General features: G+C 30.4%; 1 protein-coding gene across 1 annotated transcript in view; it reads right to left on the bottom strand.

The window, feature by feature from the left end:
* Positions 1 to 221: 221 nt before the first annotated feature.
* The window catches only part of LOC121120042 (uncharacterized), a 253,879-nt gene continuing 235,739 nt past the window's right edge, over positions 222 to 18,361 (bottom strand). Inside the window, exons 10-11 of the mRNA XM_071889514.1 lie at positions 9,037 to 9,372; positions 222 to 841 (exon numbers count right to left, since the gene is read on the bottom strand). Coding sequence (XP_071745615.1) covers positions 711 to 841; positions 9,037 to 9,372 — 467 coding nt within the window. The 3' untranslated portion in view covers positions 222 to 710. The remainder of the gene's footprint in view (positions 842 to 9,036; positions 9,373 to 18,361) is intronic.

The following is an 18,361-nucleotide window of genomic DNA, read 5'->3' as shown; positions in this document are numbered from 1 at the left end:
TCTCAGACAATCCCTTATCAATTGACTATTTTGAATAAATTTTTTAATAAAAAAATTATCCCTATCCATAAAATAAAACAGAAAAAAAGAAAAGTAATTTAATAAAAATTATCCTCCAAAATATGACATTTACACAATAACTTTTTAATCCTATTATTAAATTTCATTAATCATTATATTATAATTATAATATCACAGCAATTTGTATATTTTATATATAATTTTTTTTTTTTAATCAGCGAGTTTAATAAAAAAAACTTTAAAAAAAAAAAAAATTAAACATCAATTAGTGGAAAAAAGAGTATTTGATACTCACAGTTTTTTTTAATATTTTTTTTTTGGTGAAGCCCAATTAAGATATATTTTTACACATATTACAAAAAAAACTCCAAATAAATAGAATGTTAAACAACTAACACATTAAAGCCAAATAATTTTCACGCAATGACACTTTTTTTTCTCATTACATATGTATTAAACAATTGGCAAAAAAATAATGGACAACAACACGTAGGTGTTCAATTTTTTTTTTTTTTTACTATTCCTTCACTTTGTAAGTTCTTAGCATCAATGATTTGAAAGAGATGGTTTTTAACACAATAAAAAAACAGAACAGTTTTTTTATTTTAATTTTTTCCGGGAAATTTGTACTCTAATGAAGCTGACGTATCAGCTGCTCTCTTTCTTTTATGATGTAGAATGTCTTTTTTTTAGAAGGGTTGAATAATTATGTTGATATATAAAAATAGACATAAGAAGAATGTAAGTCGTGAATGATTGGCGTAATGATAAGAAGATCCTGCGTTTGTGTTGGCAGTGGCTAATGCCTGTGCACAATGACCTAGAAGATATAAAATATAAATGTTAGAATCATATATGTGTTAAATTATCACAAAAACAATCTTGAATAAGATTAAACAAAGGAGAAAATATGTCAAAATATTTTTTTTTACATAGCATGGTCTAGAATTAGAGCCCCATTAACTTTAATGCTATTCAACAAAGAGTTTTACGCGTAAAAATTTATTTACTTAAGTCAAACATATACTGGCTGTTCAAAAAAATAATCTTAAAATGAGAAGGACACATTATAGGCCGCGCTGTTAAATACAACATCATCAAAATATTTTTCGTTAGCAATCAGATAGTTTGGAGGGTCAGGAATGGAGTTTTTGTCGTGGGATCCTATTTTACGAGATATATCGAAGTATATTTCTATAAAGTTTATGTTAACTCAGGATACGTTAAAAGTCAAAGAGATGGGTGTTTTTTTTGGACCTGACTAAGTGAAACTTGTTTCAAAAGCTTACCAAAATCAATTTTTAGGTCTCTTCACACTGTGACGTGATGTCACAATGTTTTTATGTTTTTGTTTTTGTCATTTCAGTCATTTTTATTCTTGGATTGGGTAAAATGACGCTCGTGAAGATTTTAAACCAAGCTTGGATGGTTGACTACATAAATATTTGTCTTCAATGTTTTTTTTAATCTTCCAGACCGTCTGGTTGCTAGCTGAGATATTGATCATGATGTAAGTGTTTGTATGACTTGTCCAGACTAAACGGCAACCTCCTTTCTTTTAGCTTCCATTTTCTATTTAAGAGTATTTAATCTTACCAAAAAAGCTGAACTTACTCATAAAACAATCACACCAAAAAGTTTGAAACCTATATTTCATAAAAAATTAACAAGACCTTGCATATTCTCATTTTTTTTAAATTCCAAGAATTCGATCCCCAGGTGGAATGGGACCTCAGCCGAGACAACAAATCAAGTGCAAGAATTGTGCTAAGACAATTTCGAGACTTATGAAGGAAAACCCTTTGGCCTCCCTTTTCACCGGATCTTAAGGTTAAAACTTGACAAAGTAGGATATGGCCGAAAAGGAGACGAATGAAATTTACAGGCTCAACTAGGGCTTCCCGATAGCTCTCCTAAAAGCCTGTTTGGGTAAATAATGAATAATGTTGTGTGTACTAGCTGCAATTTATTGAGGATGACAATATTAAACCTGTAAAAAGTATTAATACATACTCTAAAAGTAAAACCAAAATCTGTAGTCGTTTAAAATGTTTGATGGGGCTGTAATTCTGTATACATAATTACATGTTGCATATATATATTTCAGATGTGTTGTATTAAAATTCCTGGGATGGGTTGAGATATCTGATGGAAAGATTTATCAGAATCGGGGAATTGGGTGTTTTTATGGAATCGGCATTGGGAAAATAATATTTAACTTGCGATTCCAATTCTTATTTGTTACTAGTATTTATCTAATTATTATTTTTCTAAGTTATGAAAAAAAAAAAAAAAAATAGCACCCCCAAAAATTAAGGAATTTTTGCTTTCTAAAACAAAATATAATATTTGAATGTAATTTTCAAAAGTGTTTTTGAATTAATAAATTTTGAATTTATTTTAAATTTTAAATAAATCAAAAGTAAAAATTTCCCAAATAATACATTTTCTAATTTTTGGTCTAAAAAATTAAATTTTCTCTGTATATCTATGTGTTTTTGAAATTTTTTCTGAACTGAAATGGACCGGACTGGACTGCACGCTTCAGTCCTAAGTATGGACAGACACAACATTAGTATGGAACGTTCATTTGATTTATTTGACTTAATTTGACCTTGATATTGCCTTTCAAATAAAACATTTATTACCAATTCACATTCCTGAAAAATATTTGTGGGGATTGTAAGGATTAATCAGAATAAATTGTTTGTTAATAGAAATTGACAATAATTCCTCGAAATATACAAATGTAATCCTGTCTCCGTTTAAAAATAAAATCATTATGTTGTTCTTTTGTTTTAACAGAGCACGCATGTAAATCGTTATTGATAATTTTCTTTTGCCAAAAGATAATTTTATAATGTAGCATATGAATATCTATTCAATTTGGAATTAAAAAAAATTTAACACATTTTAAAATATTTCCTTTTTAAGAACAACTGTTACGCTTTCATTTTTTTTAAACATATAATAATTATTCTTGAATATATTTAATTATATATAAAAATGAGAAGGAATAACAAAAAAAACAACACATTAATTGCCCTACTTTCTGTTGAAAAATTCAATTAAAAAATTAATGGGTCTGCTTCTTTTTTTTGAAAGAAGGGGCGAGAGTTATATAAATATATATTTATAGCTGTTGCTTACTCATAATTGGATGCCTAATTGGATAATGATGCGATTCATATTTCATCCTTTTTCCTATATTGCTTTTTATATCAAATGTTCCCAACAATTATTCAGTTGATCCCTGTTAGTGAACTAGGATATTATTCACCCTAACATTTATATAAATGATTTTTACTCCTTTGAATCTTACTTTTATTATCAATACTTTTCAGTATCCTCCTGAAACATTAAATTTTATCATATGCAATTTTATTATTAATGCCTTTCTTAGGATTTATTCGTTTAGCCATTTTTAGTCGAGGTTTAGTTAATTTCATTAATTGTTTTTTCGATGGGAGCCCTGAAAACATATTATTAAGATTATGATGGAATAAAGATGTATTTGTTATCGAAGTTATACGTTCGTAGAAGTAGATTTATAATTTTAATTATTACAGGGTTAATCTTATCTGACGTTACACATTCTATTATTTTCAATCCGGAATGACATTGGTGCAAAATCACAGAGGAGGACAACATGACATCTTATTTCTGAACAAAATAAGCTGAGATTGTTAGAAAGAGTAAAGAAAATTCTAATTTTTCTCGAGACCAACAAAAATTTGGGCTCTTTTCTGATGAAAAAAAAAAATCTACTTTATCTAGGCGTGTCTGGAGAAGAGGGTGTGTGCTACTCCTCACAGGAGTATCCAGTCTCTAAAGGCTTCCATCAAGAAGAAGTGGACCAAGCTCAAGTCTCACAATTCTCACAAGTCATTATAGTTGCAAAGCTAGTGATGGTTTGATAGTTCGATTGGCCCTGTGTCTTTTGGGATAGGCCTTTCCATACATGATCAGGGTTTGTTAACATGTTAAAGACATGTCCAAATCAGAGGCAAAGGCCGTTGCATAGAATAATCTTTGCTAAATGACGTCATCACAGATATCTTCAGCAATTTTAATAAGAATGATTATTGCTTTACTTGGCCCTTCATTAAGAATAATGTCAAACTACTCTCGTGCTCAAAGATAAAATTAGTTAAAAAACTACCTTTAAATTTTAGACATTTTTAAAGAACTGATAAAAGAGGTGGGATGGGACTGAGGGTGATGTGGGACGGGGACAATTTTAATACCCATATTAAGTACTAATACAAAGTCATTACTTTTTGAATTATTAGTAGTTTTTTTTTTTAAAAGCCCTTATATAGAGTAGTTCATTAAAATCTAAACAATTTTAGACTTCTACCAAATAAAATTTATTAATCAACAATATACTTTCAATAAACTTAATATTATATACAAATTTTTGTCTGAGCGCCAGTTTATAATTACCCTTAGCGACAATGATGGCTTCCAGGTGGCGGTGGAAGGCCGAGCACCTACTGTGGATGTAGTCATCTGTTATGGCATCCCAGTCCTCACTGACACTGGCTTTGACGGCCGTGTTGTTTGAATGATGGACACTGCAAATCTTCCCCTCGAGATGCACCCAAAAGGGGTGTCGAGGCGGTTGTCATCAGGGCTGAAGGGAGGCCAAAAGTGGCAAAAAGAGTTCTCAAAATAGTTAATGAGATGTGTATCCTATATTGATTATGTTAAAAGTGGTCTCTCAACCCTCACAAGGCTCTTTTCACCCACTTTTTCCATAGTTTTCTAAAAAAGTATACAGTTTCTGGAGTGAAATCCTGAGATCTCTGTCATGAGCCCTCATGAGCTTGAGGGAATGGGCCTGGGCTATTTTCTTTAAGTCATTCAAGTCCAATTTGACCTTTCTCACAGATCTATTCTTCCTCTTGAACGTTTCAGAATTTATGATAGCGTAGATGGTGTCCTGGTGACGCCCAATCGCTTAGAATTCGCAATTTGAAAATCGACGATCACCTTCAAGTGTCCTTTTTTCGACTTTTAAGTAAGCTGAAGAGCTCATGTTTGTTTTATTTTGTAACTAATTCTTTATGCTTTAATAGATAAAAATATGAAATAATTTCAATCTCTCAACCTCCATTAATTATTGAATTTGCAAGTTTTCAGAGTTCAATGGACCAGCTTGGGTATCTTAATTCACCGCATATATATTAATACGATGGCTATAATTGACTCTATAAAGTATATAAATAGGGATTTTTTTCTTTTTGTGATTTTTGTTCAAGCTTGTTTTTACATTGACCCACCACAAATTCTTTTATTGTTTTCTTCTTAAAATATCCTATTATTTATACAATTATTAAAACCTACTTGATTATTTACTGAACCACTTGCCAAAAAGTTAAATTATTCAACGCTCATTGTATGATATTAACTCAATGTAAATGCTATTTCAATTGGGTTGTTCCTACTTATTATGCAGAGATATATCTACAGATACTGTTGTTAATTCTAAGCACTTTTGGAAGGTTTAAAAAATGGAAATATGACGGGATTACCCTGACAGTTTGAATATTTGTTGGGAGGAGAACAGCTGTGCTATTATGACATTTATTAGATTAGCTGCAATTTCTGAAGTGGGGATTTGGAAATTACGACTCGTCTTGGACCCAACTCTATATTTAGAAGACTTATGCTTTGACTTGATCACACAATCAAACACTCGATACGTTAATTGTACTCGAAAGACAAAACTCGAAAGTGAACATGAATTCAAGAGTCCTTTCCATTTTTTCACTTGATACTTTAAAGTACCCTTTCTTAGCTGCAAACTTAAACTGGACATGATGAACATATTTGAGGACTTTGACTCTGTATTTCGAAACGTTACCGACAAGAATTACTCCGATGTTAATCCTCCATTCTAATTAGCTTACAAAAAAATATTAAACTTATACATCCACCACAAAATATCAGTATTACTCTCTGTCATTCAAAAACACAGTTATTTTATAATTACATGTATGTTCTATAGAGAAATTAACTGAAAATTAACATGGATACCCTGACAATTTGAAGACTGTTTTGGAGGTGAGCAGCTTAGCTGTCATGATGGTTAATTAGATTAGCTGCGATAAGTTATGATATTAGGGATATAAACACAAACCCCACTTTATATCTAGCAAGGACACAGCCAGAAATAATTCTGACGTAGATCCTCGATTCTACTCCGAGTCCAACAAGGAAATTTACGTATAACTGTCCCAAAAATCTTCAGTGTTACTATCTGGCAGTCATTCAAAAATATATGTGGTTGCTTTATACTTATGTGTATGTCCTCTAGAAAAAAAACCAAAAATTGACCTTGATAATTTTCAGAATATTTTGGAGGAGAGTAGCTTAGCTGTCATGACTTGTCATAAAATTAGAAGTAAGCACCTATGATATGATGGAAATAAACAAAAACTTCACTTCGTATCTAGCAAAGATAAAAAAAGGAATTACTCCGATATCGATCCTTAATTATACTCTGAGTCTAACAAGGACTTATACATAAAATTCCTGGTTGCTCTCCTCATTGAAGAACACGCACGGTTAATTTATAGTTCTCTAGATATCATATCTACAATCTATATTACATAAAGGAGTGAGCTCCTTACAAGCAAACACTAAAAAAAAATAATGCAGTACTATTTTTGATAATCTATATTGAGTTTGCTTACATGAAGTAAATTTTGTTTTCTATGTAAATAAATCATGTGTGTACTTTACACACCCGGCTTGCTTTAAAACTCATATCACATGAATTATTCATTCTTATATAGAGAATTCTTTAAAATAATAGATTTTTTGTTTATATTCTCTCTTTTAACATATTAAGATAACCAAATGCCAAAATTCCGTCAACTGCTTTCTGATAAAATAGATTGGCAGTGTTCAACTATTTATTGTTTGATTTATGGATATTTATATATGTCTATATACTTATATCTATGTATTGCTTTAGAGAAAAAGAGAGATAAATAAAACATCATTAAATATTTGCTTTTATTTAATTTTCAGGGTAGTTCAAGATTAACAAATAGATGTAGATATTAGAGTATTTTTGTTAACAAAACCTTATGTTGATTACTTTTTTGTCATGCAAGCCTTTTTTTTTTTTTTTTTTTTTTTTTTGTTTATCACATAAACTAAAATATACATCAATAGTAGAATTATTAATTCAATTATTTATTTGTAAAATGAATGTATTTGTTTCTAATAGAAAAAAAAGAAGAAGAAGAGAGAGTGGACAAGGGCATGAACAACTATAAAAGAATACTTTATCCACAAGGTGGAGTGACAGTTTGTAGTGTATGAACGATAAATAAACAAGGAGTACCTCTTTAAACTGTTTCAATTTTTTTCTTATCACTAATCTAATAAAACGTCATTACAGATACGGTACTCCTCTCTAAAATTTGTTTCAAAATTTTAACATTTCACTTTTCAGTTACTTTTTTAATATTTTTGACACCTCTAAATAGTACTCTATAACTTACTATCACAGCTATAGATTAACCTTTTTAATTTAATTGGAAAGGTTAAGTTATGTTAAGGTAGAGACAACTCAAAAGTTACGTCTTTTGTGGTATCTCAAAAGTGTCATCTTTTGGAAAAAATAGTTTTCATATTGCCAAAAAAACTTTTTCGAGCTAAGATACCGGTTTTGACACTTTGTTTCGTTGCTTTCCATAGAGTAAAAGGATAAATAAAAATTCACACTTGGTCTGCTAGGGCAATGGTCTTCAAAGAGGGGGTGCAGGACACACCAGAGGAATCTCAAGAGGATTTCCAAAAGGAAGATTATAATTTAAATTGTAATTTTATTTAGTGGTATCAAAACATAAATTGTAATATATGTACATATTTTTTATATGTATCTTCTCGATCATTTTAAAAAGTATTTCCCAAAAGATCATCTGTTGTCTGACATGGAAGATGCACTGATCAAAATTTCATGCAACCAAACATTAAAAAAAGATTTTGACTCTAAAAAACTTGACAAAATCTGGATTTCTGTGATGAATGAGTACTCACTGCAGGCAATAGCAGCTTTAGTTTTACTAATTTCATTAGACTCAACTTATTTATATGCGGAGACCTATTACTTATTAACTTACATCACAAATAAATACAGATTGCGGCTTAAAGTAGAAGATGATCGTCAAGTTGCTGTGTCCAAAATTAAATTTGGAATGGACCTGCTTTGCTCAATGCACAGTGCCAATATGTCACATTAAAATATTAATAAATTCATAAGTTTATTTGCACTTCCAGAGCTTTTAACGTTTTTTTATGTTTGTGGGTCCCAATTTTGACTTTATTTAAAATCTTTGATTTTATATCTACGGTATATTTGATAATTTCGTCTTTGTATTTTTAATATGTTTCAAAATATGTAGACTTAAAATATTTATTTTTGATCCATATAGTGAAATAACTTCAATTATTTACCTCTCAGTTGAACTTTACAGGGTTGATATAATCTTTATGTTATAAATTTACAAAAAATGCGTGTCGAATTTTATATTAATCTATTAATGAGAAGTGTAAGGGTTCCACATTGTCTGACAATAAGTTTTAAGGTTTGAACCACTGCGCTAGGGTACATTGAATATCACCCTATGCCTAACTACCCAACCTCAATGAATTCGTCATTTTTATTAAATTAACAAGTTGAATTCTTCAAAATGAAAAAAAATGTATGACTCATTGTGAAAAATAATATAGCAACGATATCTTTGGTATCTCATGAGCAACATCTTCACCTAGCGATTAATTTTTTCTCAAGATAACATTTTTCGCATCTTTGATATAAATCCGTTAATTTAGAACGTCTTACTGACGAATTACTTGGTTGTTATCTTTATCAAAATAACTACCAGTATTATTAATTTTCCTCATGTTTGGTGGGGCTGTGTATTGTTCATTGTGAAGTAATTTATAAGACTCATTACCAAAAGAAACACACATATTTATACAAAATCCACTTACTTGTTCGTTCAAGGTTCAGGTCCCATATTTTTTCACCTCTCGTTGATGGATTCATTGTAATGTCCATTTCATCAGGACATGAATTAGAGGACGCCAACAGCCGAATTCGATCCTGTTGATGATGAGTCGTGTTGTTATTTACATAATTATGTCTATTCATATGGTCGTTGATGTTGGTGAGACTACTAGCGCTACCACTCCCAGTGAGGAGTAGGGCACAGAGTCTCTGAGAACCTTTTTTAGCAGAGCCTCGGACTGAGGATGATAATATGAAATATGTTTTGCGAGAATCCTCATTTCCAGCTCCGATATTCCAAACTCCTTGGCAAACATAACCTATTTATTTAAAAAAAAAAACTAGTCAGTAAGTAAGCATAATAATCAATTAGTTATTTATCATACATTGTAAATATATGTTTATTAGTGGGGGCGTTTGCAGGATTATATATTTATCTTATTTTTTTCTGGGTGACCTTTATTGTTTAAATGTGATAAAGGTTGAGCTGCGAGGGTGACAAATTTTTCGTTTAAGGCAAGATAATTGTATATAAACTTTCAACGGCTTTGAAAATATTTAGAAGTAGCTCAATGGCAAAGTAAACCAAGTATTTTGGCCTGCTAATCATCTAAGCACTTGTGTTACAACAAACCTTATACCACAAGAATTTTAGCTTAATAAATTTGCTTAAATGATATTAAGGTAATTTTTTTTTCATTTTTTGGGCTCCTTATTCATTAGCAAGCTCACACTAATATATAAATAACTTTCTTGATATTGTAATTAAAATGAATTACATTATTCATACATTGTCGATTAATTAAAGAAGACAAGTTTGTTCGTTGAGCCATATTTAATTATTCTATTTTTATAAAAAATGTATTTGCTCTACACATTTGTTTCTGCACAGATAAGCATGAAATTCCTCATATAAATGTATTCATGTCATTTAAGAAATTGACAGTCATTTATGAAATTACTAATCCTTAAAATCCATAGTGATTAAATACATTTAATGTATAATATAGATACTTTTAAAAATATATAACACTATTTTATATATAAGCTAGAATGCATACTAGGTATATACCACAACCTCAATTTAAACTCAAATTGAGTCATGTATTTCGATTTGTTGTAAAATTATGGTCAATTATGCAATTTTAACGTTTTGTATTACTGTCGGACAATAAGTATAAATTAATTATATGACAATTGAAATAAGTTAAATACGATTAAATGCTATTTTTAATTGTAAGTAGTAATTTAGTTGTGGTATAAAATGTATGCATTTGAAATCGTCTCAAAATAACACCATATTTCAAATCGAATATTCTTACAATAATACTTGTATTTCAATAAAAAGATGATCTTCTATTCATATGTCTCTGGCTCATAACATCTATTATGTTTATGTCTTCAAATAACGCAAATGTATTTAGTTGTAATTTTAAATTGGAGAACGATATATATTCAGATTGAATTTGAACTCGGAATAGACAAGTGTTGTATTTCTCAGATTCTACAGTTACCTTGACTTTTCAAAATTTAATGGCCTCTTGCTGTGATCCTATATAATCTTTGTACCAAGTTAAATAAAAATTCATTTTAACTTTTACCGTAATCCTGATGACTAACATACAAACAAAAAGGGGGATGGGGGAAAATAACATATTCGTTGGAAGGAGGTTATGGTTTATTGATTATCCAATTTTACTTTCTCTTAGACATATACGATGCACTGGAACGGGAAAAGTGAAGAGACCTTTTTCAATTGCATTTTTGCTAGGTTTAGTAAGTTTAATAAAGAAGTTCCAGTCACTTAACCAAAAGCTAACATTCTCAGCTTTTATTTAATATACGAGTTTAAGTTGCATAAACATAATTTCCTTCTTAAGATGAGTGTAAATCAGGCTGTAGGCTGGGTTCATTCTAGATGCGATATTTAAAAGTTTTCTTGTAATTCCGGTCAGTCGTTATCATGCGTTAGAGTAATGAGGAATTTCTGTCTGCTGTCGAAAGTCATTATTGGCAAGAAAAAAAAGATTTGAATGAATATATGATAGAAATTAAACTTATTACATCATGGCTCTTGAGTTTTTATTGGTGCAATTTATGAGAATCCGTTAATTACTACAATTTAAAATAAACAAAAACTATTTTATTCAATTGATTTTCATTATTTAAAATTTGTTTATTCTTTGAACGCAAATAATTTTTCGAATAATGCTGCTAAAAAGTTAAGGTGGTGCCATCAGATATGGTTGATCACAATAATCATAAATTAGGGCAGTTTGTTTAAAGCAAATAATTTGAATCAGATTTATTCCGAAAAATCCAAAATTTTTAAGACCTTTTCAATATCTCCAATGAATGAATAATTATCTAATCAATTAGTCATCCGCAAAAATGAAATACGACATTTTGCTTGTAGTAATTTTATTATTTTTGTAAAGATACATTAGCCATTTTAAACTTCTTCATGAAAAATTATTTAAAGAGGAAAAGAAAAAAAATCACCGGGTATTAAAATAAAAAACAAAATGGAGTGTTACAAAAAATATATTTAATTTGAAATGTGTACTATCATTATGAATCAATAATAAAGCTTTTCTGATTGATACAACTTACCACAAATTGTATAGAGCATAAATCAAAGAAGTAAGATAGTCCCACTGAGAAAAAAAAGAGCTTACATTGGGGGTTTTACACTTTTTGCCATAATGGTAGGTATGAAAAAAGCCATAAGCCAAAGTTGGAAACAAAGGAAACGTGTCCAAATATGGTTGATTACCTGGAAAACTTTTATGTCTGCTAGGGTATCGACTGGAATATTAAATTACAACTAATTTCTTCTATGAATTCAGCCTTTAATTTTAATGAATAATGTGAATTCTGAAAAGTGAAGAAAGAGTTGCATACGCAAGGAGAAAAGATGATATAAAATGATATTATATATGCTATTAAAAAAACGATATCTTTCGTAGGAAAAATATATGAAAATGACAAGTTAACAGACTAATAAAAACGTGACAAATGCAAGATTTGTCAAATGCAATAAGTTGTCGTAATAAACTAAAAAGTATATAAAATTACTAATACACAATAATAAACGCTAGGTGGGGTCATAATCGTCGGTTGTTTAAACAAATTACTTATATGTAAACAATGTTGAAGTCCAATTAGGTATAACATTATATTTAACAACTTGACAGATTTTTTTATGAAATAAAGTACCTCATAAAAAATGTCGACATATTTTAAAATGAAGCAAAACATCTCATTCAAGGCTTAAAACACAATTGGTAAAATTTCATTATATTTATTTATTTAAGGAAAAAATATTTTAATGTTCTATAATAAAAAGTAAAATATATCTTGGCCGTAAAAACAATTAAAATATCCATTACATTTTGGTTTTATCTATCAGGAAATCTCAGATTTTTGCAGCAACAAAAAGTGCCTTGTAAAAAAAATATTTCATACAAAAATCTTGCATTTAATTATAACATAATATAGACAACATTTTGTACTGTGATTCATCGAATAAAAAGTTGAGTACATATTGAATATTTGGTACAATATTGTCCTACAAAGTTTTTTTAATAATGAAAGCATCATAAATTGTATTTTTTTTATCAGACCTCATGATCAAGTGTGAACCCTTTTCTGATTAAAATTTTTTTATCTCCCATTGAGATGATTACTTCCAATGGGAACTTCGTAGTGAGTGAGGAGAAGACAAGTAGTAACTCTTTTGATACTATTGAATTATGGCCTTTGGTTACATTCGTTAAATTATTTTGGAGGGAGAAAATATATTACAGATATAGAGAGAAGAACCTTACACATTAAAAATAGCATTAACTGTAGGAAAATATTGTAAAATTATAATCAAGCATATATTTTAGCGTGTTATTATGTCTTTTAAAAATAAATAAACAAAAAGTAGGCTGGCTCGTTCATTATTCAGAGAGAGAGATCTGTTAACACCACGATGATCTACATGGTAATGACTCAAAAATGAGAAAATTTAAAAAGTCGATGTCACTTTCCATATTCTTACTTTGTGCCAAATTGTAATTATCAACACATTTGATTCGATATGTCTTCCTCCATTCTGAATGATGGCTTCAATATGGGGACAAATAGAAGTACAACTGGCCTTGATGAAGTCTGAGGACAAGTTGTTCCACTGGTCCGTTAGCATGGCCTTCAGGGCATCGACATAGGGGTCAAAGTTCTTATTTATTTTGCCTTCCAAGATACTCCAAACAACGAAGTCCATGGGGTTTAGGTCTGGTGTGAACGAAGGACAGAAGTCTGCTGGCCAGATGGCATCCATGTTCGCTCTGTATAAATGCTGTACTTTTTTTCATGTGTGTATCGGGGTACATCTTGGTTAAGCATAAATTTGTCCATGGGGAACATACTCTTCAACCATGGTAAGACATGGTTGACCTGAGCTGTATATTTGGTACTGAAGGACCCCTCCGCCAGAGTTCTTGATTCAGCCATGAAGCGATTATTTCTCCTGCTCAGAGCAGCGTCCACTGTGAAGATCTTTTTATCTTGTGCGTGGATGAAATCTCACGCCCTATTCCTTTTGCTTATTGTTCGGGGATTTTTAATCCCACAAATACAAAACAAACATCAAATTGTAGGTTTTTGTCAGCTCCTTAGAATGGTGCAAAGTTGTGAAATTATCAGAATTTGGGAGCTGAGGGTAGACGGCCTTTAGGATTCTAATTTTTGAGTACCTCACTCTGTATTAAAGAAGGAACAAAAAAGTAGAGTTGTTCTTTTTTAATGATATAACTATTCCTTCACTTTCTCTACATTTTGCCCATACCTTAACGAATTGTAATTTTATTTTTAGTATTTATAGCCCCACTTTTACTTCATGTTTGAATCTTTATCTCTTGTTTTTTATTGCCAAAAAAGAAGTAATGAGAATGGCCAAAAAGAAGGAAAATGAATAAATAAAATAACGTTAAATAAAAAAAGGGTGTTGCGTAATATTTTTGGCATACATAATATCCAAGCAGGAGGGAGGATATTAAAAACAAATATACAGGGTGAGGACTCAACAATTAGAATCCTCTTCGAGGGTGTGTAGCCTCAGTTCTAAAAGTCTGATAATCTGGGACCCCATTCGAAATAACTGACAGGAAGCTACAGTTTGATGGTTGTTTTGTTTTTGTGTAATCAGAAATGTCCGTGCAGCAAGTAAAATGGTAGAAGATGTGCGATGTATAAGAGAAATCATTGCTTCTTGCATGAGTCAAGAGCTCAGGTCGAGTTACCCATAAGGACCCAATATCCAGCTCAAGTCATTGTCCACAGTGTCGTGGCGTCCGACAGTAGCAAAATACCTCCCTACTTCTTCTAGGCCAACTAGAACGCCAACACGGACGTCTACTACTAGGTCCACAGGCACCATGTCTTACCATGGTTGAAGAGTACGTTCCCTAGGGATATCTATATGTTATCCCAAGACGGCGGCCCGTCACACAGTTCCAAGAAGAGGGAGCATTTCTTACTTCTACCCTTTTTCATCCCCCGACGTGAATCCTTTTGACTTTACTGTTTTGTGCGTCTTGGAAGGTAAGAAAAAAGAAATTTCTCCCCAAATGTCAATACCCTAAAGGCCGTGATTACAGAGGAGTGGAACAACTTATCCTCGGATCTCATCAATGCCAGTTGTACTTGTGATCGTCCCAGTATTGATGTCATGATTCAAAATGGAGGAATACATATCGGATAAAAAGTGTAGAAAATTGTTGAATTACCAATTTTTGTGTCAAAAGTTTGCCATAAAAATGCCAAAAAATAAAAAAATATGGAGAAGTTAAAACGACTTTTTATATTATTTAATTTTCATGTCTTCATCCCGTATATAAATTTTTTATTGTTTGTTTTTTTCATGTAAAATCAAGAGGATTGAATGATATATAATCCTTTTTGTGTGCGATTCTATTTCCATCATATGCCTCGGATATAAATATTTAATATAATTTTTAAATATCTAACAAATGCGAGCATGTCAGTTAATATAGGATCATCAAGAGTAGGGCTCAATCAATCAAAAAAATATCTACTATTTAAATATATGTTATATTTCCATCTCATATTATATAATATCTAAAATGTATAATGTTAGATAGGCCAAGTCCTTAGAGAGAATGCATTAAAAAAATGAAAGCTGCACTTTGTTAGGGATATATTTTTTATCAAAAAATGAGTTTGCATTTAGACTATAGCAAGTAGTTAACTCATAGGTTACCTGGATCAAAAGTATATTTGAAATATATGGGTATGCTATCATAAAGGGATAATTTGTTTATATATTATGATTTCATGGTTTAAAAGTCTATAAATTTAGTTATAAAAAACGTGGGCATTTTGGCCATGCTAAAAAAAAATTAAAATCAAAACAATTACAATTTAAATAAAGTTTTGGAGGTGATCAGCTTATCTGTTATGACATCTCATTCGATCAGAATCAATCAGCTGTAAATATGTAGGAGGAAGAGAAGGAAATGAAAAAAGGCATTGGCAAGAATTTATCCGTTGTCGATCCTAAATTTTACTACGAGTCTAAAAAAGACTTACTATTATTCCTCTGCCACTAATCGTCAGGGTTACTCTCCGCCATTTATGTGCACACAAATGGTCAACCAGGCCTTGTTTATAATAGAATGTAGTAGGATAGGAAGTTACCAATTCAGGAGTTAAATAATAATGATAACAACTAGGGAAAAGAAAATTCATTCTTTACATAACCTTGGTTTCTATTACACCAATTGTAAAGTTTTATATATCCTTGGAAAATTCAGGATATCGAATAAACAATAGTGGAGGAGTTATCATCTTTATTCATTATTGATCAAGTGATCAATAAGCATAAGGATAAGTTCATTTGCTTCATCGTGGCCGACTCAGGAAGGGTTAACAAACAAGCTTTTGGGATCTTTGATAATTTTCAGATTCGTAGCATCAACATGGGTAAAAATTCCACCTGTGTAATTCTCGAAGGGATACAGGATGAATGCCGTGCATTACTTGGAGATTTTTAAGGGAAAAGTTAAGCCATATGTCTTGAAGTTCAAGAAGAAGTGTACATTATTTTTCCGACAAGATGGAGCACCTCCCACACCCCCAAAAATGTCCAGTCATTGTTGACCAATATCACTATGCAATAAATTGAAGGTCTTGGAACTCCTACAGACTGATCCCCACATTTATTAAATTTATTTAAGTCGTAGAACACGAATATTACCATTAAAACTTTCTCTTCATGAAGGTTTGGCCTTTTTAGCCTCTTTTAAAATCAAGTTTTTATGGTATAATTAAGATTCAGTGCCCATTTCGACAGGAAAAAACGATATATATGAAAATCAAAGGAAATAATAAATTGATAAATTTTTTTCGTCAAAATATTATTGTAATCCATATTCACTCAACCTTACCCTTTTATTATATTTACTTTTTTAAATTAATATTATGTATAAACTTAATTGACCGTAAATCAATCAAAATCTATCTTTTTTAAAGGCAATTTAAAAAAAATTGAAATATAAGTTATATTCTAAAAGTTCAGTTATGATATAGAGCATTTCAAAAAAAAAAAAAAAAAAAAGATATTAGCATCTAAGTAAGGTACTTTATTTTAATCGATTTTCTTTTGGGTTATATACATTTTTTATTAAATATAACCAAGGTAACGTAATAAATAATTTATTTTATAAATACTGAAATTTTTTTATCAATTTATTATATACTTTGGTTTTCATATTTATATCGTTTTTTCATATGGAAATATGGCACAGAATCTTAGTTATACCTTAAAAACTTGATTTAAAAAAAGACTAATAAGGCCAAGCCTTCATGAAAGAAAGTTTTAATGGTAATATTCGTGTTCTACGGCTTAAATTACAATAATAAATGTGGGTTTCATCCTGCGGTCAAAAATGCAGTTGCATTGTTTAATTTTTTTCCTTGCTCCCCTCTCCCCCTACAAAAGCTAGACATTAATCCTCTGCATTACAACATCTAGTGGCATGTACATTCTAATGCCTGCATCAATTAGCACACCAATATTAATGATATCAAAATCTTGGAACAAATGCTGGATTTCCATGAGGAAGAAGTATATCATCAATCTTTGTAAAGCTTTCGAAGCCGCCTGGAGGAGCGTGTCATTGAACCCAATGACACTGACTTTGATTAAATTCTATTGAAATATGTGCAAAGATAAGAGTATTTGCAATAAACCTGTCAACTTTCATGAAGATTTCTATCATGACAGAATTTGTTAAGGCACAAAAAGTACCCAGACTTTTGAAAAGCCTTGTATATCAATCTACGTTCAATATACACTATACGTATTTAGAACACTTTTTACAATAAATAAAGTTTATAAGGACCATTTAGCACAGATATACATATTATGTTTGTAGTCATTAGTTAGTCCCTCACATAGAGTATGGAAAAGCAACCAGACTTTGTTTGTGTACATAGATAATCAATCTTATATTGATTTGACTTCTCTTATTTTCTAGTAGTAAATTAATTATGTATGACTGTTTTTGGGGAAAAAACAGTCAATTAATTGGTTTTTATTTTGCAAATAATGTATATAAATGAAAAAAATTATTTAACATATTTATAGAATATATCTGTGTATGCCTTAAATAGTATTTTACATTAGAGGGTAAATAATCAAAAATGGGGAAATTTGCGTAAATGAAAACACCTTTTAAATTTCTCTAATTTTTGAATCCTCACCCTGTATATAAAAATATAATTTGACAGTGCAGACTGAAATGTTTTTTTAAATAAAAGTGATGCTAATCAGGAGCATTTTGAGTATGGTAAAAAAAGAAACAAAATATCAACATGGTAAATCTGACAATTTTTAGAATGATTTGGAGAAAAGCACCTTAGTTATCATGACTTTTCATTAGATGAGCTACAACCAGCTGTTACGAGGGGAAGAAGGAAATAAACAAGTCAAGAATTAATCCGATTCCGATCCTCAATTTACTCCCAGTTTAACAAGGAGTTACACTTTTAAATCTACAGCAAATCATCAAATTTAATCTACGTCTTTTTTTTGTGCACACATAAATTTTCAATGAGTTTTAGCATAATTGGTGTATTGAAACAAAATCCATTACTTTTAATGGATATTTTTATTATTATTAGTTTTTATCTCCTTGGCAATCAAAAATGTGCTTACATGACGGTCGGATTCGACAATTTCCACTATTTTATCCACATTTTCCACGATTGCCCTTCCAGAATACGGTGCATATTTGACAT

The sequence above is a fragment of the Lepeophtheirus salmonis genome, chromosome 6 (genome assembly GCF_016086655.4).
Source record: "Lepeophtheirus salmonis chromosome 6, UVic_Lsal_1.4, whole genome shotgun sequence".
Lineage (NCBI taxonomy): Eukaryota > Metazoa > Arthropoda > Copepoda > Siphonostomatoida > Caligidae > Lepeophtheirus > Lepeophtheirus salmonis.
Note: the sequence above shows the minus strand (reverse complement) of the source record. Positions and strands in the feature narration are given on the sequence as shown.